Here is a 25,246-nt window from a genome sequence, read left to right as displayed (position 1 = left end):
GCATTGGATAACTGTCGGGATGGTCTTTTTCTTCTTTGGCTCGAAGAACACATGTCGAACGAATGTCCATCATTTCCAAAAACAATTTGAAAGGACCACGGCACACGTTTCCACTTTACATCAGTTAATCTTCGATTAGTTTTAACCCAGAGAAGTCGGCGGCGTTTCTTGGTGTAATTGATATTTTCCATAGGAGCGTCTTAACTTGCATTTGTTGATGCAGTGACAAATTGTGTTTATTGACAAGAGTTTTCCACAGGATTCCTGAGCCCATGTGGTGATATTCATTACAGAAGCAAGTTGGTTTTTAATGCATTGCTGTCTGAAGTATCAGAAGCCATGGGCATTTAGTATTGGTTTTCGGCCTTGCCTTTTATGCACAGAGATTTCTCCAGATTCTCAGAATCTTCCAAAAATGTTGTGAAGTATAGATGGTGAAATTCTTAAATTCCTTGCGATCAACTGTTAAGAGACTTTGCTCCTAAACTAATGGACTATTAAATGACACAGTTTTTCAAAAGTGAGACTTTTGTGAATGCCTCTTCTGTACTTAATTATGATAGCATCACTTGTTAGTTCCACCTGTTCAGCTGTGGAGTTGATTTTGCACTTCTCAGTTGCCCCGTCCCAATTTTTTGGAGTGCATTGCAGGCATCAATTTTGGAATTAACAAATATTTACAAAATGAAAATTAAGTTAAAGAAAAAATAAAAATTAAAATATTCAATATCTGTTATTTGCACTGTATTCAAAGAAATACCTGTTTTCCTGCATTTCTCCTACTGCCCCAACTTTTCTTTGTAATTATTTTTTTGGAAGATCTGTAACTTGAGTAACATTTACATTTTTTTTAGGCTTTCAAAGTACACATTCCAAAGTTACAAATCTCAAATTAAAAAAAAAATAGCACTGTGAATTTCCCCATTGTGGGACTAATAAAGGATTATCTTATCTTAAATGTTCCTGTTTTAGAATGTCAAATCATCACTATTAGAATAGAGAAAATTGATTATTTAAATAACAGAAATGAAAGGATAAGAAACTTTTCTCTGGCATGAACAATTTTGAGGTAAACTAATGTTAGTTTTGTTGTTTATTAATCCACAGAGCAGTGGCCAGATTTGTTACCATAAAGTATGTTGGCAATTATAGTGAATGTTGGATGAAAACATGAAAATAATACAAATTTGTGAATTCTGTCAACGATTAGGTGATACATTGCAAAACACAATGATTAACACTTTCAACTCTATGCCCTTTTAAAAAGGAGACAGTTTGCTAGTTGAAAGATAAGTGAGGCAGCTTGTAATACTCAACATGACAGCTGTTTCGCGTGAAGTCCTGCCCTTTAATTGAAATAGCCAATCGCTTTTTTGGTAAATACCTCACAGACCAGCACATTTACAAAACTTTTTCAGTTGGATGTGTTAAAATGGCTGAAAAATATGGTAGATTGGTAGAATCTGGCAATGTCTTCTCAAATACTTGACCTCAGGGATCTAAACGGTTCAGGCGGTAGTAAGTTGGGTCTTAGAATATTCTGTTATATTCCCTCTTTTGAGAATAGAGAAAACTGGAGTATTCATGTGTAACTCTGTTCTGTACGCTCTAACTCCTCAATAAAATATACAACAGTAAAAAAAGCAAACAGCAACCAACTGGGAACAATTTCAGAAAACATCGAAAAAAAGATAAAACTGGTACATTCATGCTTCTCTTATCTCTATCACTTTTATGTATGCCAACTTCTGCTCTGTGCATTCTGCCTCCTAAATAAAATATTCAACAAATAGTAACAAAGTGGGAACAATTTTGGTACAGCTTTGGCAAAAAAAGCAGCGTAGCGTATCATTCATTGCAGATGAATGAACTGTTCTGTACAGCTCAAGGGTCACTGCAGGCTGATGTTGTGTATGTGACTGCCTGTCCACAGATACTCAATAGACCGTAACACTGATCTGGAGCGTTTCTTCAACATTGAGGCGGCGACGGGGGTCATCAGCACAGCCAAGCCTTTAGACCGCGAGGTCAACGCGGTGCACAACATCACCATCCTCGGCATAGAGAGCCGTAAGTGACCTTCTCATTGTGTAGTAGGATCAAGTGATTTAGATAGAAATAGCATATCACTGTTGTTGGAACAAGACCTTATATCTCCAAAATGGTAACTTTACAGGAGAAGGAAAAAACCTGCTTTACTTTTAATGTAAGTCAATGGAACCAGACTTTTTTCCAAGTCATTTTGGGCCGTTTCTTTTGGTCCATTCATCATGAAATTTACACACAATGTAAGGGGCAACACGCATTTCTAAATTATGTCAAAAACTGAAAAATGGCAAAAATGGAGATATGAGGTTTTCTTCCAACAGCAGTGATATGGCAATTCTATTGCTTTATATTACCAGTTGTGATATGCCTGTGTGATATACTAAAAACACAATGATGCCTCTTGATGTGATGTGCCCAATTTGACCAAAGTTATTCACATTTGTTGGATTAATTAAATGCCTTAGTTCATCCAAACAACCACAGACGCATCTGTGATTGGTCTGCACTCCAATAGAGTCTGACTGCAGACATGCACTCTCAGCCAGATGCACTCTCAGCCCCAGTGACGTCACATGCACATGCACTCTCTGCCACAATGGTAGAAGCAGCCCAATGGCACAGTAACTTTTGGCTGCTGCTGCTTAGCGACATCACTTAATCCATTTTACATCCATAACACGGTGAGAGAGTTACATTTAATGTACCTCCATGTTGAAGAAAAATCATAGAACCCATTAAAAGTGTCAGTTGGTTCCTGGTGGTTTTCAGTAGTCGCTAATGGTATTCTCTGTTTTCCTGCTGGGTTGATATCACAGTGTAAAGGATTCTGATCGTTTAATCAGATGTTTTGGGACTGATTCTACACACATTTGATCATCTCCTAATGGCCTCTAACAGCAACCATCAAGCCAATTCCTGTTAGGAAGCAAACCATCAGGTTTTATTCCTAATGGCCCTGCAAACACAGTTACACTGGTGCCCACAATGCTGTCTGCTTGATGCTCTCTACATTGTCACAACATTGAAGTGTAATTCCTCAGAAAGTTGTGACAACGTTGTCTGACAACTTTCTAGAAATCATTAATAAGTTCTATTTTAATCAATATTATAGTTTTTGATAACTGGTTCTAATCGTCTTTATTGTGGCTTTCATGAGTTTTAGCTGTTTTTTCTGCAAATGAACCCGACATTTATGTCTTATCGTCATGGTATGTTTTATTTTGAAAGTTTCCATATTTAATCACCTTATTTTCAGCATGGCAACGTTAATATACATTCACTGTAACTCTTATTGCCCAGCCGTACATGGTTCACTATCTTTCCTCATAAAACTGACAAAAACACTGACTGACATCATCAACGGGCTGGCGGTGCATGTCAGGCTGAGAGTGCATGTCTTCAGCCAGACCCTGTACTCAGTAAATTGGTTAGATTGGTTAGATGTTCACTTGCAAGGCAATATTGTGATAGCAGTTAGTGACTAACAAAACACCAATTTTCAGGCTCTAAAACATTCCAACTGATAATATTGTCTGATGTAATTTATATAGTTTTGTCACTGATCCATGAATGTGGTCTTCCACCTACACTATATGGCCAAAAGTATGCGGACAACCCTCCTAATCACTGAGTTCTGGTGTTTCAGCCACAATCATACTGAAGAGTTTACTGACTTTTAACGTCAGGATGCCACCTTTGTCTTTCCTCCCTGCTAGACGTGCCATGGTCAACTGCTATTTTTTGATCAAGGCTGCAGAGCAGCATATAAAAATACCCTCTGTTGCCACAGGCATGTGCACACAAGCCCAAGGTCACTGTGGGCAATGCTAGATATCAGCTGGAGTGGTGTGGAGCACGCCACCACTAGCCTCGGCAGAAGTGTAAAGGTGTTCTCTGGAGTGATGAATCATGCTTCACTATCTGGCACTCTGATGAATGAACCTGAGTTTGGTGGATATCAGGAGAACACCACCTACTGGAATGCTTAGTGCCAACAGTAAAGTTTGGTGGAGGAGGGATAATAGGCTGGGGCTGTGTTTCAGGGTTTGGGCCTCTTAGTTCCAGTGAAGGATGAGGTTAATGCTACAGCATACAAAGTCATTTTGGACAATTATTTGCTTCCAGCTTTGTAGCAAAAGTTTTGGGAAGGCCCTTTCCTGTTCCACAACTGTGCCCCTGTGCACAAAATGAGTTCCATAAAGACACAGTGTGACGAGTTTTGTGTGGAGGAACTCCAGTGTGCTGCACAGAGCCCTAACCTTAACCCCGTTGAACACTTTTGGGATGAACTGGGATGTTGATTATGAACCGGGCCTTTCCGTTCAACATCAGTGCCTGACCTCACTAACACAAAGGCACAAATTCCCACAGGTACACTCCAAAATCTTGTAGAAAGTCCTGCTAGAGGAAGTCCACATTAATACCCATAGTTTTGGAATAGGATGTCCAACAAGCTCATACAGATGTGATGATCAGATGTCCACATACTTTTGGCTAAATACTGTATATATACCCAAAACTTTCTAAGCTTCAGAAATGAAATAAAAACAGCTTCACCCTTCAGATCATCAGAATAGCATGTGGTTAGAATATATATTGCCCAGAAACACCTTTTCACTTTTCTTGGTCTAAAGATTTTGATCATATTACTGCCACTGCTGTTCTTACTGTGGGTTTACTCTGAGGAGTTTGCCAGTTTTACCTTCGCTTGTTGGAGAAAGTAGCTTTTAGGGACATTTGTAATACAGCTTATAACAGCAGAAACTTTATATGATATAATGTAGTGCAGAGGGGGGCGGAGCTTCCCAAAATTGTTAATAGTTTTGTTACTTTCTGTTAATTAGCTTTTATTTTGACTATTTTCCAGCAGTTTTGTTGGCTTTTTTTCTTGTAATATTCTGATGTTAAGGTCAGAAGCTTTGAATATGTATTTGTTATTTTAAGCTTTTCTAGCATACCTTACACTTTCAGAAAAAAGCATGACATTTTCACCGGGGTGGTATGCCTGTTGTCAAAGGAGTGGTACCCTCAAGCATCTCAGTACCTTTAGTCAGGGAACATAATTGTACCATAATCCACTGAAATTATATTTTCTAAATTGTATCCACTCCACACACCCCGTCTCGTCTCCAGGCCTTTAATTTCATTGCTCTGTTTTAAAACGTTCGCTTATGAAAAGATAAAAATAATTAAAAATAATTTTCCACTGGGAAAAACTTTTTAACGACTGTTGTACCTTTGAGGGAACATTTACATTGTTTGTACCTTGATGAATGAAAAATATACTCGCACAGTACCTTTATTTATAACAGTACCCGTTATTATCTCATTTGCAACATGCGCACAGAGATATCATATATGTGGCCTTGATAAGACAGCAAAAGGTCAGTTTAGAGATCTATCAGTCAGGTGGAATTAATACCATTCTAGCCTCTGTTACTCTGTGTCACAAATCACTACAATTACATTAACAGAAAGGAGTATTACCTTTCAACTGAGACCAAGACCATGACTGTAGGCCAAAATATGAGAAGAGTGCTCCATTTATTTTGGGTATCCTGTGCCAGACAAAAGCAAGGTTTGCTACGATAGTGGTTGTTTTTAATTTACCAGTTACCATGTACTGCTATTGTTGAGTGGAATAGGTGGTATCAATAGTGTAATGTGAGTAGCATGACATCAGAGGAATCTATTCTTTACAACATAAAAACAAGCCACTAAGTGTTGGTGATTAATCAGCAGGATTATCAGTCCAACCCATACATGAGTCAAGCTTGAAGATATAGTGAAGCCGTACTGTGCAGCTCCTGAATTCAGAGTGTTTTCACTGAGCTGCAAGGTTATCTTTCTGTTCCTTAAACAGCACCAGCAATAAGATGTTTCTGAGCACAATCAATGCAAATATGCTTCCCCAGTCTTTTCTTCTTCAACAAGATCTCTTTCTTAAATCGCTGCATTGCTTTCTTTCGTTTTTTTTTGCTTTTTTATGTCCTTCATAATTGAGACCTTCAAATAGTGAAGAGATATTTCATTTTCCCGACAGATGAATACATTTTTGCCGTTTCCTATCGCAGCATGGAGCTTTGAGGCAGCTGGGTTTCGCTTTCCGCAATCCCAAATTCTATTAGAATGAAATCCTGCATACTGTAATAAGAGATAAAAATTTAAGCCTCTCAAGCAATTTCCCAATGAATATCATTATCCTGAGGCTAACGGGCTTTGACTGACCTAACAGCTGGCTCCGAGCTGACAGTAATCAATATTTCAAAGCGTAGGCTACGAGCACGTACACCTCACCATCCCTCTACTCTGAAAATCAAATGCTATGATGTGTGATGTGTGTTTTTTGGCTCTGGGCAGGCTGCGTAAGGCCTTGAGTTCGGCCCTCGAAACAGATGTTCCGCGCTAAAGGTGACCGCTGTCCTCTGGCTCCTCCTGAACTCATGGTGTTTGATGGAGTCTCAGCCTGATTCTAGCTGATGTTCTTAGCTTCTGCGTTGCTCTCCGCTAACTCCTACATTGCCTCACCAGTGCTGCTTCACTCTATGACCTTCACTCCAGTGCACCTGTTCTCCAGCATCCCCCCGCGGTCCTACTGCACGTCAAAATGTTCGCTTTCTTTTACAAGTTGAATTTTCTCACTGGGTGGTCCAGCATATCTCAACTCACCCTCTTTAGGCCACATAGCATAGAGCTGATTACCATAGATAATTACTGCTTTGCCTGTAATTAGTAAAAGAACAGAAAACTTGTTGACGTGCAAAACACGTGCAAAGCAACTGCCCACTGGTTTCTGTTATGAGTTTGTTTTGGGTCACCGGCTTCTTTTTTTGACACAAAATGCACTTAAAACTATTGGCTGTTGTAATCAACTGTATAATTATGGTTGAAAACTATTTAATCCCTTAAACTCAAACACACTGAAATGCCTGCCCATTGACTTCTGCTATAATTGTGTTTTGGTTCAGTAGCTTTTCTGTATACAAAATTATAAATTTACATTACAGAAACAGCAGATAAGGAGCCCTTTAACCCCTTAAACCAGGGGTGTCCAATCTTGTCCACAAAGGGCGAGTGTGGCTGCAGATTTTCATTGCAACAAAGCAGGAGATCACCTGATGAGTTGTTTAAAGACTGAAACTGACTGATTAAACGAGTGAAATCAGGTGTGCTCTTCTTGCCTGGAATGAAAACCTGCACCCACACCAGCCCTGTGTGGAATACATTGGACATCCCTGCCTTCAACCCTTAGTTCTAACTTGGGATTTAAAAAGTATTGTGTATAGTCTTATGCAAAATATTTAGGCAACCTGGTCAAATTACATTTTGTTGAAATTCTAAGTAAAAATCGGTTAACATATCCTCTGTAGAGAACACATCTCAACACATTTTAATGCACAATTACTGTTTTGATTGATTTAATGTATGAGGGAAATTAAAAAAAAATGTTGCCTGTGCAAAAATCATGACACATTTTCTATTTTTATATTTCATTTTTCCCAACATGATAAACAAAGCAAATACATAGAAATTGTGCAGTAAAATTAGCAGAAAAAGTGCATTATTTAAGTTCCCTGTAGAGGATATGTTAATCAAACATGTAAATTCATGAGGGATGCTTGGGAAGTATATGTGACTCCACACTTTAATTTCTTACTCTCATAACTACATGACTTATATATTTCTTTCATGGTAGTTATGGAATTATTGAATTTAGGCTTAGGTGATATTGAAAAATAACTTGCATGATATTTACCTACACTGCAAAAAAAATGGTATCTTGTCAAGTATAATTATCTTAAATATAGTCAATAAATCTAATACTTCTGTTGAGATTGCTGTAAGCTTCGTTTAAGATTGTTCTCCTTATTTTTCTAGACATGTTTTACTTGTTGTAAGTAATTTTGTTATTTGTTGTATTTCACTATATTGTCAGATCATTTTGCTTGCATCAAGAAATGTGCTTGAAACCAGCAAAATTATCTGCCGGTACAGTGAGATAATTTTACTTAATAAAATTTCCTAAATAAGTTATTGTCTATAAACAAGATAAATAATCTTATTATAAGTCCACAACCATCTCAAAATCTGAAATATTAGACATATTGAGTAGATTTAAGACCATTTCACTTGACAAGATGCCACTTTTTGCAGTGTAATTCTTAATTATTAATCATATAATCCATACGTAGGCAGTACACATTCAGTCTTCCTACTCTTTCTTCAGCTTATATACTTTTTAACATTAAACAATGTAATGAAATTTACTTCCCATCTCGTTCTGAAAGTTGTTACTGCAGACACATGCATTCGGGGGCTCCTGCTGGTGTGGGTTCATAGTTGTTTCCTCTCTTTGAATAATGCATACAAAAATGACTTGTGTGCTAACAGCTCCCCCTTGTGGAGACACTTCAGACTGCCACGAGTACATGAGTGAGTTCCAAAGTCATGTCCACATACTTTAGATACTTTAGATTACAAATATTTTTGGTGTTATAGTGGAGGCGTTCTGGAAGACAGCTACATATATCTCTGGGAAACCATGAAGTATCACTTTAAGATTTTTACAACTCATCCAAACAAATGAGATGCTTAAAGCTGTACAAAAATGTTTAGAATTGGTGGTGAATGTTGCTCTCAGGTGAAACCTGCAGCAGAGACAATGGGGAATTTGCTCTACAATAGCCTAACTAATTAATACACTGTAACACTCTATTGTATTATTGTAACAGTAAAAGAGACAAAAAATATCACATATTACATATTATTTAATATTATTTAGCAGTTCTTTCCAGTTCTTTGTTTGGTAACAGATTGCATTACCATATCACCCAGGCTTAGTTGAATACATACGTATCTGTATTGAACAACAGTGTGAATAGTTCCTCCAGTCATGTTTGTGTATTCAGAATCAAAATAATTCTGGGTTTATCACCAAAAGAGTCAAATTGCAATTTGAAATTTCGTGATGCACTTAATCTCTTTAAATTTCCTAAAGAATTGCATGAATTGCAAATCATTAAAAAAATGGTATTGTATTGTATTAAAAACTTTTGACAGGCAGTACCAGTGCTGACATCAATGGTGCAGAGACATTCCGGCCTTCAATAGTCACATTTTCACCAGCACCCATGAATGTGGATGTGCAGGAATTGAAGTTTGCAAGCTCTCCCTTGTGGTCTATCGATCTCTGTCAAATACAGCCAAGGTCCCTGAAATGGGTCCTGGCACGGAAGATTGAAATGTCCTCTTTTATCTGTCTGTGAGAGTGAGAGAGAAAGTCTCACGAAAACCCAAAAGTTAGGTTTGGATCCATTTGTCTTCAGGCTGCTTTGGCTCCAGTGTTAATGGCACTGAAAAGCCAGAGGGATTAAAAAAGCATGGCTGATATTGGATTTTTACATTCTGAGGCCTAAAATGTTAAAACATTACAGTGTGTGACAACCTAACCTTTGTATCCTTTCAGCTTGTTGTATTTGCTAGAGCGCAAAATGTTGACGACAATTGGTAGACTCCTGGACATTACTGGTCATTGACCGCTTGAACTCGTATTGGATCATACAGGATTAAAATCACTCCACAACTATTACTGTCAGACTGTAAAACTACACACACTGCAGATTCATACTGGATTAAAATCGCTCCACAATTATTACTGTCAGACTGTAAAAACTAAACACAATGTAGATTCATACTGGATTAAAATCGCTCCACAATTATTACTGTCAGACTGTAAAACTACACACACTGCAGATTCATACTGGATTAAAATCACTCCACAATTATTACTGTCAGACTGTAAAACTACACACTGTAGATTCACACTGGATTAAAATCGCTCCACAGTTATTACTGTCAGATGGTAAATACTACACACTGCAGATTCATACTGGATTAAAATCACTCCACAATTATTACTGTCAGACTGTAAAACTACACACACTGTAGATTCATACTGGATTAAAATCGCTCCACAATTATTACTGTCAGATGGTAAATACTACACACTGCAGATTCATACTGGATTAAAATCACTCCACAATTATTACTGTCAGACTGTAAAACTACACACACTGCAGATTCATACTGGATTAAAGTTGAACTAAAGGAGGTGCTGGGATAACATGAAACTTTACTCGTGTTTTAGCAACATTTGCCTTAAAGCTCCAGTTCAAAACTTGAGCAGCAAACTTCAAACACCAAACATGTCTCAGCTGAAATCTGATATTATGGTGAAACATTCTTTCAAAGTTACAAAGTAGTTGTGAAAGTTAGAAACTGTGTAAAATGTGGGACGATGAGTTTAGGGCTCAACAGCCAATGCTAATGTAACTGACAGACCTCAGGGACACGGATCAGAGAGCAGCAAAAGCACAGTTAGAGCCCAGTGCTCCAGGCAAACACCCAGAGGTTCTGCCATGATGGCAGGAAAGCACCCAGAGATCCAGACAAGCACCCAGCATTGTGTGTGAATCATTCAACTTGTACCATTTTTGTGCCCTTGAGCAAGACACTGAACTCCTGTGGACTCCAGGGCCGCCTGCTACCAGCTCTGAAAGTCCATGTCCAGTTTCCAATGCAATGCATGAATAAAAATATGACAACCGAGTGTACCAGAAAAATGTCTACTTTTTCACCCGTCACAACTGACAACATTGTTAAAGCAATAGTTTGGCAAAAAGTCAGATTTTTCTCTTACCTCAGATGTAGCTGGCCAAGACACTTGGTGTCTGAAGTTTGCTTCTTTTAGTTTTGCACTGGAGCTATGAGGCTAATGCAGCTAACAAGTTATGGAAGATTAGACCTCAGCAGTTAGCATTGTGCAAACTTTGAATGTGTGTGTGTGTGAATATATATATATATACACCGATCAGGCATAACATTATGACTGACCAATCCTTGTTTCTATGCTCATGTCCATTTTATTATGGAGTTTTTAAACACCTCAGTGTCACTACTGGACTGAGAATAGTCCACCAACCAAAAATATCCAGCCAACAGCGTCCTGTGGGCAGCGTCCTGTGACCACTGATGAAAGACTAGAGGATGACCAACACAAAATGTGCAGCAGCAGATGAGCTATCATCTCTGACTTTACATCTACAAGGTGGACCAACAAGGTAGGAGTGTCTAATAGAGTGGACAGTGAATGGACACAGTGTTTAAAACTCCAGCAGCACTGCTGTGTCTGATCCACTCAGACCAGCGCAACACACACTAACACACCACCACCACATCAGTGTTACTGCAGTGCTGAGAATGACCCACCACCCTAATAGTACCTGCTCTGTGAGGGTCCATGGAGGTCCTGACCACTAAAGAACAGGGTAAACGGGGGCTAACAAAGTATGCAGAGAAACAGATGGACTACAGTCTGTAACTGTAGAACTACAAAGTGCACCTATATAGTAACTGGAGCCATATATATATATATATATAGTGAGAGAGAGAGAGAGAGAGAGAGAGAGAGAGAGAGAGAGACAGAGAGAGTTAATACACATTGGTGACCTGTCCAGGGTGTTTCCTGCCTTCTGCCCGCCGATGAACGCTGGGATAGGCTCCAGCACCCCCCTGCGACCTAGAAGGATAAGCGGCTTAGAAGAAGGATGGATGGATGAACTTTTGCATTTAACTGTACCTCACATACCTAAAATATTGGTAGCAGCCACACTGAAGCCTCAAATCTGTCCATAATTTTGTTCATTTGACAATTAAAGCCTACAGTTGGCATGATGCTAAGTTTCAGGATGTAAGCCTTCATTACTTATTAGCTTATATTAGCTCATATATTAGCCTATGTTACTTACATTAGCCTTATAGCTTCAGTGTAAAACTACAATGTTGTTTTAATATAGCCATGAAACAGAGCAAGGCGTGGGAAGCTGACCGGACTCTGTTTACTGTAGATGAAACGATCCTTTGTAGGGTCAAATGAGTAGATAAATGAGCTGCAACTGGGCACTAGTCTTTTTTTTTCACCTTCCTGCAGGTGTGGAGGGCTCAGAAGCAGATGTTGTTAATATATCTCAGACAGAGGATGCTGTTAGCGCTGTTTTCTCCAGATCTGCGTTTTCGTGAAGTCTGACTTGTGTTGAACAGTGTGTTTTTGGAAAGCAGCTTGGCTCGGGTTCTGCCAGGCACGCAAACTGTTAGCAAGCTAGCGAGGTACGTACAATAAATCACACCAGTTTCAGTGAAACTCCAGCCAGAGTGAGTCAGCGTTTTTTCAGTCCGCCACCTCTATGTGGCAAGAAGCACACCTACACAACACATTCATTTAACACCTCCATGGACTCATTTGGCTGAGAACCATCGCTCGGGTCGTAGATGATGGCCTGATAATAACCAAAGTGGAGATTTGTTGAAGTGAGCAATTACTTGCTATGTTAGTCACACCGTAATTACAAACCATGAATGCAATCTAGTGATGACGCAGTTAGAATGACGTGACTCCGGGCAGACTTCTGATTGTAGATCATTACCAATAACCAAACGCATTGACTTAGTCAAGTGAACAATTCCTGCACTGTGGCACGTGCAGCTAACAACAAATGCAGCCTGGTGGTAGCCATTTTGTTAGCTTTCACTGTTCATTCATTTTTAGATTCTTGATTCCAAAAACAAAACACAAAGGCGATCTTGGTACAACTTCATGTCCTGTGGCACCGACTAAGTTGGGACACAAGATGTCATCTTGAGAGCTAACACCTTCCAAATGAACTTAGGTGAGTGTTAACTAGCTAAACTGGGCTAAACATACCAACTCTGGATTTAAGGACTGGTGAAGTTGATTGTAAACCACACTATTGTTACAAATTCTACATTTGATACATTTTACAGCCAATCTAGTGATGTACGTGTTGTGGAAGGATCCATTTTTTCTGGCAAACTGTCGCGTTTCTCATTCTCATTCACACTGTTATAGGCTTCTAACAGTAATGACTGGTATTCATGGACTTAATCCTGATTCTCACTTCTAACAGTAGTTAACAGTTTAATTGGTTAACCCATTAAAAGGCCAGCGCCCACTGGAGGGCCCAAACACTACTTGCTACATACTTCTATAACGTAACAATGACTTAGCTAGTTTGCATTGTAGTCCATGTAGTTACTGAATAATAAGCCTCATTATGCCATAAGCCTGTGATTTTAATCTACAGATGGGTCCATAAAATATTTAGATCTCGCTAAAGTGGATATTTCTTTTATCTTCAATAGCATATTGGAGCTGAAATGAAATAATAAATATGAGCTCTAAGTGACTTTGAGCTAAGGGCCTTCTGGCATTTCTTAACTTACCAGTAGGTTCTTTCTTTTTTTTTACAAATGTAACAAATAGTTAATTTGACCACAGCTTATGTTTTTGTTATATGTCTGATGGGCTGAGCAGCTGAATGTCCAGTTACTTTTGTGCCTCTTAAAATGAGGGGCTGTGTATGAAAATGCGAGTAATTCCTACACCATTCAACTAACTCGGACGTAAATCTCCTTAAATTAAATCTGCATTTGATCTCATTTTAATTATTTATTTTAAACTCTAATATGCCGTGGTGGGCAGCTAAAATAACAATAACTTTGTTGATATCCAAATGTTTATGGATATGACTATAAATACTTCTGTCAAGTGACAAGAATTTTTTCTTTTCTTTATTCAGTACTTACTATTTTATATTCATTGTCAATTCTTCTTTTTTTTGCAATGCGCAACACTATCGTTTACATAGGGGGCAGTCGTGGGCTGGAGGTTAGGGAGCCGGCCTTGCGACCGGCCTTGAGCCGACAGTACGTGACTGAGGGGCCCCTGAGCAAGGCACCTAACCCCCCAACTGCTCCCTGGGTGCTGTGGATAGGGCTGCCCACTGCTCTGGGCAAGTGTGCTCACTGCCCCCTAGTGTGTATGTGGTGTTTCACTGTACGGATGGGTTAGATTGCGGCAGTGAAATGTCCCTGTAGTGGGGCTAATAAGGGTCACTTAATCTTCTCCTTTCTTATTTTTCTGCTGAATTTTTGTCCGCTAACTATTGACACTGTGTGTATAGATATTGACACTGATACCATAGCAACCACCAGCAACCACCTACCCCCCCCTAGCAACAGCCTGGGATACCATAGCAATCACCTAGCAACAACTTAGCAACCTCCTGGGATATCATTGTAACCACATAGCAATACTCTAGCAACCACTTGGGATAACAACCACATGGCAACATCTTAGCTAGTTTTAACATGCTTAAGCACTCTGCATTTTCTTCAGGAAATGTGCTTTTCTAGCTCATATTGCTCTTACTGTATTGACGTTTTGCTCGCCGGTGTTGACCAGAGGAGGATGGGTTCCCCTTTTGAGTCTTACTTCCTGTCAAGGTTTCTTCCTCTTGCTCTTAGAGAATTTCTCCTTGCCACTGTCACAGTCCAAAGCTTCGGAGTCGACTCGATTCTTAAAAGCCTGGAAATGGAGAAGAAACACACTTTGGGATCAACTCAACTCCCTAGTTGAAAGAGACCACCATAGGACCATCACATACCAGATATTATTTGGGTGGTGGACCATTCTCAACAGAGTAAACAGTTCATCCAATGTGGCTAAGGTAGCTAACATTACACGCAATCTAGAGGCAAAGCCAGCAGGGCAGAGAGAGCACGGTTGGTCCAGGTCCCATCCTTAAGCAATGCCCACAGATGTGACCAAAAGTAAATAAAAATAGAGAATATGATATTTTCTTTGGCTGGTGTTAATATGAACACTGAGGTGTACACAGCAGTCTTTTCAGAGCAGATTCATGTCCAGTACAGAACACGTGAGTATGTAACAAGAAAACTGGGATGTCATGACGTAACACTCCAGCGAACTGGAAAGAACTGATTTAACACAAATCTGCAGTGCTGATGAGAGGAAGAAAGAAAGAAAGAAAGAGCTCTCTTTAATTCTTTTTTTTTCTTTGAGTCAACAAATAATTTCAGCTCTGGACTCCAGTGACCGAAAGGAAAGACATGAGGGAGAGAGAGTTCTTCAGACAAGAAAATGACCACGAATAAGTGAAATATGTGAGAGCGAGGATGAGGACAGCCATGAGGAAAGAGGGAATCCTGAATGTATTCACATGCCCTTGATAATTTGGTCATAATCAAATTTCTGCAGTTATCCGATTACTCAAATGGTCATGTAAACAGCATATTTCGATTTCTTAGATCAGAGAAATCTGATAAAGAGAGCTGGATTTTAGCTCAGTAATCAGATTTCTCAGTGCATGTAAACTCTTACTCAGATTTCTTTCGGATTTCTCAGTCTGAGCATGTGCGAAAACAGACGGCGGTACCAGAAATAAGCAAGCAGCGTTGCTGTAAGATGTAGCAAAACACTTTTGGAGTGATGCTGAAATTAACTACTAAATGCTTGACTAACTGCTTGATGAAATGAAGGATTTAAATTTTTTTCATATTCAAGGTGATATACATTCATATTTGCAGGTAAAGTGGTGCGATGTTTTAAAAAAATGCAGCATGAAGTTTGAGTTTTACCTTTTACATTTCACATTTACATCATGTTATCTTCTGTGAATTTATTGGCTTGTTGCAAAGCAGAAATCCAGCTGTTGTCTGACTCTTGTAAACCTGGAGTTTTCCCATTATCTGATTACACAAGTGCGTGTAAAGACAGTCATTGACATCAAGTATGTTACAGTCGATTGCAATTGATTACAATTATATTAAATGAAGCATGATTATTATTATACATATATTTTAGTAAGGATTACAATGATATTCAATAAAATATGCACTCATTTGGCCTATTTTCAAATGTAAAAATTAGTTATTGGTCTATATAATGTTACCGGTATAAAGTGACTGTTGCAATTATACAGGCAGACATTATACCACAACCCTTTACCCAAAATAAGATTAAGAGTAGAGTACCTTGCTTTTTTTAGCCTCCAGAAAAATGCAAAGTGATCCTCCACATATTGTCAAAATAGCTTATTGCCTGCATTTGTAATACAGTCAAAATATGGACCCAAAAACACACTTGTTATGTTATTATCAGCTGCTATTTAGGTATCATAATGGCATTCCTGTCTGATTCAGTTTATATCTCATCCTCCTCACCCTGGTCGGGCCCACTAAAGATTGCCCCCCCTTGCATAAGAGTGTAGCTCTGTTGCAACCTAATGGTGACCAGTTAGCAAGATGTTGATAGCACTCACTAGATGGTTCTTCATTCCTTATGAGCAGTACTTGCATTTTTCCCATTTACTGACAGATTAACTTGTACAGTGCTTTGCTTATGCTAATTCTTTGAGGAAAGCCATCCCCATGTATCCTGAGCTAATAAAAAGCTGTGAAGCTAAGTGTATGTACAGTATGACAAGAACTTTCTTAAGTAATGCAAGTTGGTGCCAAAAAACAGCCCTTATTAATGTTGATGTCTGTGTTTGCAGTGGCTCGGAAGCTGCGCAACACACTCAGCGATTTCCACCAGCTGTGTCTCTTCTGGTTGACTGGGTGCTGTTTGCCCTCCACAGGTGTTTGGAGTTGGCTCACGCTATGGAGCGCACCAAATTCTCAGCTGTACTATATGCTTACAAAACAACTATGTTGTGAACCCCCCATATGGTCTATTAATTTGCTGTTTGCCAAGTGCTGCATAAATAATGATATCCAACAACTTTTTTGTAAATGTTGCCAGCGCACCAAAGATGACCTTGATATGCTGAATGAATGGGTCTTATGCTCAATGGATGTCAGGAAACCGAAATAATCTCAATGTGCTGTTTATTTTTCTCTTATTTCATTTGTGCTCAAGGTTTTGGAATTTGTTCTATGCAAAATATGACAATGTTTGTATTGTTGCCTTTATGTGAGCAGTTTAAACGCTTTTCAGAATCACATAAAATTCTCCCGCTGTTTGTTTGCAAAGGCGAGTGCAGTTCTATTGGCCTACAATCACTGAGCGCAAGGTCAAAAAAGCATGGCTAATTCTTAGCCCATAAATAATGCAGGATTTGCATTGCTCACACTAACGCTCTGGATGTTTAAACCTCAACTGAAAAATGAGTTTTGATGCTGAAAAGAGGGCCTCTGGTCTCCCTAAGATACAGTTTTCAAACATTGAAGCTAAGCATGTTAGAACTAATTGTGATTGATATCAATAATATTTAAAAGGCCTACTTATAATGCTTATTATAATACACAGGGATTCAGAAAAGATTCATCTGATTTCATGATTTATTTCACTTGTAAATCATTACAGAGCAATGCAGTAAATTGTAAATGGTTTAAGTTTAGCATAAAGTTTATTATGTGATTTTACAAGTGCTCAATATGAACCTCCTTCATCTGTACGGACAACATCAACGCCATAGTCAAACTCATCCCATACTCGATTGAGCATGTTGGGTGTCACTGTACTCACGGCTCTTTCAGTGTGATTTCGGAGATCATCCAGTGTTGTGGGACCAACGAACACTCTGAGCTGTTGGAGGTTCACTGCAGACGAAAATTACGATGCACAGTTATGAGGGATTCACTCTTATTGAAGTGGAGAACGCAGAACGCTTTCTGCTCAGGGGTCACATCTCCTCGCAGACTGAAGGGAGCCATCTTCTGGTGACAGTGAGAAACTTTTACGTTGGTATGTGATTGGTTCCTAGGCGCCTCACAATTGTAAAAATATGGCGCTTTGAAATCGGATTAATCTTTTTGAATGACCCTGTATTTTCATTAATATTCAATCAAGAGTGCACTCTTTTTTTTCAGCTGAAATAAAATTCTTGGGCTATTTCCAAACATAAAAATGAGTTTCTGGTCTAATTAATGTTACCAGTATAAAGTGACTATTGCAATTTACTATAAAGGCACTGCAGCCCTTTTGCACCCATAATAAGGGGTGGTTGCTGCTTTTTTGCACTTCTACCTCTTTGCATATGCCTTCATGGATGTGTTCAAAAAGTTCACTAATATTCAGTAATATTTCATGATTGAATTATGATAACAATCACTGTCTGAGTGTCTTTACAGTCTGTCACATCATACGCTCATTACTAAATATGTTTGAAGAATGTTTCAAAATGATAATGTAATTGTAATAAAGTGCTATTGTTGCTGAATAAACCATGAATACTTCATGCCCATGTAGTTACTGTAAAATGTTGCTGATTTTTATAATGAAGCACTTATTTCAATTAACCAAGCCTGATAGTAAATACTGACTTGATTATGCATGTTGACACCTTGAAAAAAGTTATTTTTTATTTTTGCTGCTAGCGTGGCTGCTGTTCTTGCTCACAGTTGCTTGTCCAATAAAATGGAAGCCCAGTTTACTTTTTTTTACCTTATTTCTAGCATTTGCTGTCAAATCAAGGCAATGTAAATAATTACTTATGAAATAATTACTTATTTTCTCAAAATATTGACATTATCTCCAAATATTTATGTTTCAGAGTAATAACACCTTATTTGAACATAAAAAGACAATTGACCAAAAACAGAGAGGGAAGCAAACAATTGCGAACTAACATTCCTTTTTTTTTGTTATATATTTTGTTATATTTCTTGTTGTTTTTTTGTTGTTTGTTTGATGCTTCTGTACAAAAACTATGGGAGCAAAACATTTGACTTAAACAGTCGAAGTATATGCACTGGTCATATGCTAATTATACTTGCTAAGTTCCTAGTATATAGCACACTAAATTGGCCACTCCCATCAGCACAAGATGTCTGTAAAATGTTGGAAATTAGCACCTTTTATGAAAAAAAAATGGCCATATGATCTCAATCATGTGAAAAATGTATAACTTTTGTGTCATTTTTTTCCCATAGGTTTTATTTTTTATGCTATCCTGCCCATTACATTGTGTGAACATTTCATGACCAGTAGACCAATAGAAACTGCCCAAAATTACTTGGAATAAAATCTCATTACATTAACATACATACATTTAAGAACATGTTTCCTTCTCCTATAAACACTCCTGAGATCACTATTTTTACCAGAGCTTCGATGTTTTGTCTCTGTGTTGCAGTGGACCCGGCGCAGGTGGGGAAAGGAATCGCTCTCATTACAGTGATGGACGTCAATGACAACGCTCCTGTCTTCGCTATAGAATACGAGACGTTTGTGTGTGAGACCGCTCAACCAGGCCAGGTACTGCGCTGACCTCTACAGCCTTAACATCTTCTTGAGCTGACCAGTGCTAAGAAACTATATCAGTGGTCAGTCCTTTCAGGCCTGGACATTGGTGTGAAAGGGCTGTGTTGAATGCGATTACAGCAGTAATTCACAAATAAACTCTTGCCAGTACACAACTCAATACAGTCAACACGTCCCCTATAGAGAACACACTTCTGCATATTTTAATGCACAATTTCAGCTTATTTTCTGAACTTCTCCTGCCTCTCAATACACTGAGCTCTTCACATATTCACATGAACAGATCATGATGGCAGGCAATAAACAGTAAAATGTGCAAAAGTGTGTTCTCTGTATTCTTTTCACTCAGAGAACCAACGAAACATCTCAATTGAGCAGGGCGCCCAAACTTTTGCAGAATTAACCGTGAGTCCAAAAGAACGTAATTGTTCTCGTTCTCTCTGGATGGTTAGGATGGTCCTCCCTCCCTGCCCATCATTTGCATAATGCCAGCGAATGTAACAAAATTAGCAGCTGAGGTATCCAATAATGTTGCATTAGCGGCAGTTCAAAAAGATGCAGAGGTGCTTCGTGTGTCTCTGAGGAACCTTGTGCTAGTCTTCACCCTCCCAGCTTGGTAGCATTATGTGATTGGGAGACTTAGCTAGTGGGTGAAACTGAAAACAACTAGATTGGATTGAAAAATTGGGCAAAACTTTTACTTTTAAAAGCAATCTTTAAGTTAGTGTGGTGTCCCTGGTATTGCTGTGTTGTACTATGTGGTTGCGGAGATGTTGTTAAGCCATTTCTACATTAAGATTTGAGTATGGATTCTAGTTTTAGAAGGGGAATTGCTAAAGTGGTCGCTAAGGTGTAGCTAGACTGTTGCTATTAAATCCCCTGGAAGTTTCTGAGATGTTGCAAGACTGCTGGGATGGTATCCCAGGTGGTTGCTAAGGTGTAGAGCTTTGTCCTTTGTTAAAGAAAACTCCATCGATTTTGCTAAATTAATTAATCATTTAATGGTTTAGTTGTAAACAAAATCATTCAGAGTAGTTTGGTGTGAAATTTCTAGAGTAATTTACAGAGTCAAAATTGTTCACCATTATAGTACTAGGAACCAGACGTCCAGATGTCTACACTACAAATGCCACCATTTTATCTGTTATCCAAAATGACCAGTGAACTGTATGTCATATTGGTAATGGTAAAATATAGTGAAATTGAAAAAATATGTTTTCTTTGGGTACTATTTTTTCCTTACAACGCCCTGCATGGGCCTCTCCGCCCTGCACGCCTTTTGGGGGACGGTCTGACTGCAGAGATGCAAATTTACGCACCGACAGTTTCACTACAGCAGAAACTGGAATCTAGCTAGGTAAAGAAACATTTGTGAGTAAAATAAATTAGTCGTCATTAGCCACCGTGCATATATCACTGTTAGCCGTTAGCTTAGAACAGACTGTCTAACGTGGGCCATGCAAAAAAAAACCCATAAACTATCTACCTCGCTATCCTACCCCATAAACTGGTGAGCGGAGTAGCAAGTAGTTTGTTGTTGAGACCAGCTATTTCCATTCGCCCTGGGTTGCTCTGTGTCAGCGCCAGCAGGTTCAGTCTTTTTCTATCTCTTCCTTTTCGCTCTGTTTTTTAAACCGCTGCAACCGCTTTGTGTTTTCTGGTTCAAATTGATATGGATCTACAACATTTTGGAAACAGGCCTCGTTGAAGTCCTCCACGTACTCTCCCATCTTCCAAAATAGGTAAGAAAACAGTAAAAATAAACTGTAAACAAAAGCTGCTGTGATGGGATTACGTGAAGGGAGGAACCCTTGAGGCACAACCGCTCGGGGTGGACTTTTGGATTTGTTCTGTTTAAAATATCTTTTTATTTATTTATTTATTTAAGTTATAGTTGCTCCCAGCTACAGTGTGAGAAAGTAGTTTTCTTACTCTGTCCAGAGTATTTCTTTAACTGGTTATTAGTTTATTAAATTCATTTCAAGGCAAACAGTTTTCTAACACAAATATTTTTTACAGTGCATTGTGATATGTATCACATTATGAAATTGCTGCCAATATGGAGACTTTTTTTCATTTTGGACTTTTTCCTGCCCACACAAATGCTAATCTTAAAAAGAAAAGAAATGCCTCTTTGCAGAGTCTAATGGTTCTTAAAGTCCACAGCTGACAAATAAAACAAATTAGTTTGCTAAGGTTTGTAACCCAATGCACTGTGAATTGAGCTCATGCCTAGAACTTGCTCAATAAGGACTTAGCTTTTCTTTGATTGGCAGTTTGAGGCCTCAGGAAGTTTGCAAGAAGATAAAGAAGTTTGTGTGAAGAATAAAAAAGAGTAGTGTTGTTTTTTTCTTTCAGTCCAGTAAACATGCTGGTCAGACTGGCTTTATTTCTGTACTCAAGAAAAACTGCTGAGAAGAATGTAAGTAGAGGATTTCTGTTCACCAGACGGGTGTCATACAGCTTTCACCCATCGGGCTTGCCTTAGCTACACTCTTAAAAATAACATGTGAGAAACCTTTTCAACGACCCTCCACATAATGTAAAGCTTCTACACCAGAATTCTTTTTATTAAAGAACCACACAGTGAACTGCTCGTTTGAGACCGTGTGACAGCGTCGCCACTGGAACTTTGACAAGGCCACTCTGAAACATCAGTCTTGAGGATTTGCTTTTCGGTTTTGGATCTTTGTCTTGCCATATAACTCGATTGTGTTTCAACCACAGCTCTCCTTAAGAATGATCTGATACAGAGCAGAATTCATGGTTCTTTCAAGAATAGGACGTTGTCCAGCTCCAGAGGCAGCAAAACATCGCCATACCTTAATGCTACCACCACCATGTTTAAACATTGGTATGATGTTCTTATTGTGGAAGCCATACTTTAAGATACACATTGACCTTTCACTGTTGTTCAATGATGTCCCTGACTTAGTTTGGTTAATTTGTTGCTTGAGAAACTGAGGGGACCATTACTTTTTTGCACAGGCAATCTGCATGTTGGACAACTTTAAATACATGAAATAATACTTTGTAAAATGCACTTTGTTTGAAAAGGTTTTCTTTGCCTAATATTACATTGTGTTAAAAAGATCCAAAAGCATTTACTGCAACAAATGCAGGATAATAGAGGAAAGCAGAAAGGGGGGCCCTGTTTGCAAGCCAAGGATCATTTAGGAACCTTTGTGTTTAGGAGTGCACATCAAGCTCTGAAGCAGCAAGCATCTGAGGCTAGAGAACATAATGTCGGGCAAAATCATGGGAAATAAAGACTCCATGGGGATTTCTGTGGCAGGTCGCTCTAATCAGAGGATCAAAGCACGGGGTGCTGGCAGGGAAAAAGCTTTACAGCTATGCAAATGTGGCCGGAGGTAACTGTGGCATGAAATTGGTTTGTGGACCGAGTGTGGCGCTGTGTCAAGTGGCCAGGAAGAGGCCTTGCTGTGGTGGCCACACTGAAGAACAGACATACTGCTTCTATTGTCCCTCATATCGCCCATTTTGAGTCAGCAGAAGTGTCCACTGTATGTGAATCCAGTGAACTATTCTTATTTAGGCCTCTACCTGTGGGCTCTATGGTCAAAAGTTTATATCACCGCATGAATAAAATTGGTTGCTGGGCATAACATTATGACCACCTCCTTGTTTCTATGCTCATTGTCCATTTTATCAGCTCCACTTACTATATAGGTGCACTTTGTAGTTCTACAATTACAGACTGTAGTCCATCTGTTTCTCTGTGTACTTTGTTAGCCCCCTTTTACCCTGTTCTTCAATGGTCAGGACCCCCATGGACCCTCACAGAGCAGGTACTATTTGGGTGGTGAATCATTCTCAGCACTACAGTAACACTGACGTGGTGGTGGTGTGTTAGTGTGTGTTGTGCTGGTCTGAGTGGATCAGACACAGCGGTGCTGCTGGAGTTTGTAAACACTGTGTCCACTCACTGTCCACTCTATTAGACACTCCTACCTTGTCAGTCCACCTTGTAGATGTAAAGTCAGAGACGATAGCTCATCTGCTGCTGCACAGTTTGTGTTGGTCATCCTCTAGTCCTTCATCAGTGGTCACAGGACACTGCCCACAGGACACTGTTGGCTGGATATTTTTGGTTGGTGGACTACTCTCAGTCCAGCAGTAACACTTAGACCTGCGCAACACACACTAACACACCACCACCATGTCAGTGTTACTGCAGTGCTGAGAATGATCCACCACCCAAATAGTACCTGCTCTGTGAGGGTCCATGGGGGTCCTGACCACTGAAGAACAGGGTAAAAGCGGGCTAACAAAAGATGCAGAGAAACAGATGGACTACAGTCTGTAACTGTAGAACTACAAAGTGCAGTGGAGCTGATAAAATGGACAATGAGCATAGAAACAAGGAGGTGGTCTTAATGTTATGCCTGATCGGTGTATATGCTGTATACTGACCTTTTTTACTGGGCTATTTTGTAAGGCTGAGTTTATCTGTACTCATTCTCAGACTTGTACTCAGTATTGCTGTCTTTTGGACACATTTTGTCCTGACTTGATATCCACCAGTCATTGTCTTGGACTCATCAGAGGTGGTCTTGGCCTCTGAAGATTCTGAAAAGAAAAGATAAATTCCTCCCTCATTGGTGCAAGACATATCAAAAAAGTCATAACTTTGGATGAATGTGATTAACTGTGTTTTTTTGTAATTTGTAATTGTAATTTTTGTAATTGTAAAGCTGTTTTTTTATCTTTGGTACTACAACAAAGAGTACTTTGACTATTTCTATAGAAGAAACACTTCTGGCTCCCTACAGCAATGGCTCTCAGGGACCCCCAGATTTTTGCTCTAACCTAACTCTCACCACATAGGAACTGAGCAAAAGTTGACTCGAGGCTTCAGAATCCAACTCGTTTTGAATCTGAAAAAATGACCTACAACCTACGTCTCTAGCATGGCTATTAGTGGTGAAGAACAGCATCTTCACCCGGGAGAGATGTGGAAGGCGTCCGTCAGAAGAGGATGTGATTGAACGGCAGTGATTTGGAGAGAGGTGAAATGGTAACATAGACAGTTTAAAATACTCACCCTTCCCATTAGAGCTTTTAAATTGCTGCTACAAGGAGATGAGTCTGGGCAATTCCCTGTAGGAAGATCATTGTTTGCGGCCCAGCAATTAGGCCCCCATCCACCTGACTACCAATGTCACAGGGAATCATGTTTGTTTTTCCTAAGTTTGGCGCTAGTGCTGATGGTGCTCATCTCGCAAAACGCTCTCTCTGATGGAGGCAAGCATTACTGAAGTCCCCTTGGACCCTCACTTGTGCTTTTTTGGTCCTCCCAGGCCCCCATCTCTTTTAACTTCTCCAGATTGCTCTTGTATTAATAGACGGATGACTTTTCTGTTTGTCTGTGAAATTCCTCTCAGAGTGAAGCTAAAAGTTGCAGCATGTTTTCATAACTGCTTTGCTTCCTTTGTGGGCTCATGTATCTTTGACCATGTCCCCACTACTGCTAGGCAGCAGCAGTCTTGATAAATGTGCAAATCACTGCTGTCAGAAGAAAACCTCATATCTCCGTTTTTGACATTTTTCAGTTTTTGACATCATTTGAAAGTGCTGGTTACCCTTTACATTGTACGTAAATTTCATGAAGAATAGACTTAAAGAAAGAGCCCAAAATGACTTGGAAAAAAGTCTGGTTCCATTGACTTACATTAAAAGAAAAGTAGGTTTTCTCCTTTTCCTGTAAACTTATCATTTTGGAGATATAAGCTTTTTGACAACAGCGAAATACTGTACATGCTTGTGGTTGTTTTGGTGTTCATGGCACATTCTTGTCAAGCTTGTGGAATCTGGTCAAAATATATATTATTTTAATTAAATCTTTTAAATAGAAACACAAAGCTTAATCAGACTCACCATGACAAGGTAACACATTCCCTTACACTATTTACTTCAGAAAACAGTTGCTAGGTTATCTTAGTTATAGTAGCCTGAAATGATAGCTGAAAGTGCCGAGTACAAGATGTTAGCTGCAATGAAGGAGAGTCATTTTACTCAATGAGTCATTTTACT

The 25,246-nt window shown here is 39.2% G+C and overlaps 1 protein-coding gene across 1 annotated transcript in view; it reads left to right on the top strand.

Annotated features, from left to right (window-relative positions):
• Positions 1–25,246, top strand: part of cdh7a (cadherin 7a) — a 130,190-nt gene that overhangs the window by 66,971 nt on the left and 37,973 nt on the right. Inside the window, exons 8-9 of the mRNA XM_036556515.1 lie at positions 1,934–2,070; positions 19,065–19,186. Of these exons, the coding sequence (XP_036412408.1) occupies positions 1,934–2,070; positions 19,065–19,186 (259 nt within the window). The remainder of the gene's footprint in view (positions 1–1,933; positions 2,071–19,064; positions 19,187–25,246) is intronic.

This window comes from Colossoma macropomum, unplaced genomic scaffold (genome assembly GCF_904425465.1).
Source record: "Colossoma macropomum unplaced genomic scaffold, Colossoma_macropomum, whole genome shotgun sequence".
Lineage (NCBI taxonomy): Eukaryota > Metazoa > Chordata > Actinopteri > Characiformes > Serrasalmidae > Colossoma > Colossoma macropomum.
This window is presented reverse-complemented; position numbering and strand designations above follow the sequence as displayed.